The following is a 2398-nucleotide window of genomic DNA, read 5'->3' as shown; positions in this document are numbered from 1 at the left end:
TAATAATAACACTCGTGTTAAATATTATTTATGTAAAAATAATAATAAAAATATAATTGGTAAGTAAATTATTTTATAATACATCATTTTAAAATTAACAGATGTCTGGCTTTCATATATTAATAATAATTTAAATAAAAAAAAAAAATGTTCTGATAAACAAATTAAAACAATGAATGCCAATTTTTTTAATTATTTTTTTTTTAATCTTTCGGCTGACAATAAAATCTAAAAAATGGTCAGATATCTGTTTATTTCAGAATTATGACAATTCCTTTTAAAATAATAAAATGTAACTGTACGATAAACAAGATTATTCAGTTTTAATGATATATATTTTTTATTTTAGTAAATATGTTGACACGAAGTCGAGCAAAATGGTTAGCTGCAAGTGAACCTGAGAATCGTGAATCACTTGGCGATTCTGATGACAGTAGTTACTCAGACCAAGAACCAGAAATAAGTGTCAATGATGACAATATTGACAAAGATAACGACGAAGATAGTATTGATGATCATAATGACGAGGATGATGATGAGGAAAGTACTGAAGACAATAACAATAAGAGAAAAAAATGTTCAACAATTTCCTCTACAAAATCTTGCTATTTAGGTAAAGATCAAGAAACCAAATGGATTACTGAACCTCCCCAGATAGGGAAAAGTAAATCAAAAAACATTGTCACTGAAAAATCTGGAGTAAAAGGTGGTGGTAAAGAAGCGAATACACCTTTATCAGCATGGAAACTGTTTTTTGATGACAATATTTTAGAGAAAATAGTTCTATACACAAATCAAAAGTTAAATAAGATTCAAGGAAAGTACCAGCGCTCAAGAGATTGTCCTATGACCAATATCGAAGAAATGCAGGCTCTGTTTGGATTGTTGTACTTGGCTGGAACTCTGAAGTTATCACATACAAAAACAACTGATTTATGGGCACGTGATGGCACTTCTCCTCCATATTTTAAGGCTGTTATGTCTGAAGCTAGATTTCGTCAACTCTTACGGGCACTAAGATTTGACGATCTTGATACGAGAAAAGAAAGATCACAAAACGATAAACTAGCACCAATTAGAGAGATTGTTGATCATATAAACGAAAAATTTTTAAGTTTGTACTCTGTACATGAAAACGTAACAATTGATGAGATGATGTTTTCATTTAAAGGAAGATGCAGTTTTCGTCAATATCTCCCGATGAAACCTCATTCATATGGCATAAAAACATTTGCTCTCGTTGATTCGTCAAATTATTATACATCTTTCATAGAAATTTATACGGGAAAACAACCTCCAGGACCATTTTTCGTTGATAATACACCCAAAGTTGTAGTACAACGCATTGCAAAATCAATTTTGGGAACTGGTCGAAACATAACTATGGATAACTGGTTCAGCTCAATCCCCCTTATTGATAAACTACAAACATCGCATAAAACCACAGTAGTAGCGACTCTAAAAAAAAATAAAAAAGAGATTCCTCCAGAATTTTTAGCCACCAAAACTCGTCCGATTTTCTCATCACTAATTGGATACAGTAATGGGAAAGTATTAAGTTCATATGTTCCTAAAAAAAACAAATGTGTCCTCGTAGTTTCATCCATGCATGAAGAATGTAAAATCGACGAAAGCACAGGTTCAAAACAGAAACCAGAAACTATTATGTATTACAACGAAACAAAAGGAGGTGTAGATACTGTAGATCAACTACGCGGGAATTACACAGTTGCTCGGTATTCTTGTCGATGGCCACTGACAGTTTTTTTCTCATTAATGGATCTAGTCGGGATTAATTCTCAAATTATTTATTCTGAGAATACAGGCACAGAATTATCTCGAAAAAGTTTTTTAACTGAGATTGTCAAAGACTTAACTAAGCCTTTCATGATCAAACGTGTAGCTATACCTCAACTTTCAACACCTTTACGCATGACGATGAAGCAAATCCTCAACATTTCTAATAAAGAAGTATCTGTTATTGTACAAGATAAATCTAGGCAACTATGTGCATATTGCCCTAGAAAGAAGAATCGTAAGACGACTATCACTTGTTACTCCTGTGAAAGTTATATATGCAAAGAACATACTCGTACAATGTGCGAGAGATGTTATATGTGCAATGATTCAACAGAAGAATAAGACTGAATCATTTTAGTCCGTAAAGCTACACTGCGCCTTTTATGTAATGATAATTGTAATAATTTAATCTCCGATTAAATTTAATTTAATTCTTTTGTTGTAAGTCTTGCTGATGTAAAGAAATAATTTTACATGTGATAGTTTGATCGGATATTGAATTTAGTATTATTTTTATAATTGTAAGAATTTTGCTGGTCATAAATATTAAGAATTGACAGTATTACATATGATAAATTCAATTAGAAATTGAATTTAA

At 31.2% G+C, this 2398-nt stretch overlaps 1 protein-coding gene across 1 annotated transcript; it reads left to right on the top strand.

The window, feature by feature from the left end:
• The first annotated feature begins 354 nt into the window (after positions 1–354).
• On the top strand, positions 355–2142 carry LOC123270185 (piggyBac transposable element-derived protein 4-like). The gene has a single exon (XM_044736129.1). The coding sequence runs from the start codon at positions 355–357 to the stop codon at positions 2140–2142; it is 1788 nt and encodes a 595-aa protein (XP_044592064.1).
• The last annotated feature ends 256 nt before the right edge of the window (positions 2143–2398 follow it).

Source organism: Cotesia glomerata, linkage group LG8 (genome assembly GCF_020080835.1).
Source record: "Cotesia glomerata isolate CgM1 linkage group LG8, MPM_Cglom_v2.3, whole genome shotgun sequence".
NCBI classification, from domain to species: domain Eukaryota; kingdom Metazoa; phylum Arthropoda; class Insecta; order Hymenoptera; family Braconidae; genus Cotesia; species Cotesia glomerata.
This window is presented reverse-complemented; position numbering and strand designations above follow the sequence as displayed.

Bases quoted from the DNA above. Each gene is read 5' to 3' on its own strand.
- LOC123270185 (XM_044736129.1), top strand. From the start codon at position 355: ATGTTGACACGAAGTCGAGCAAAATGGTTAGCTGCAAGTGAACCTGAG.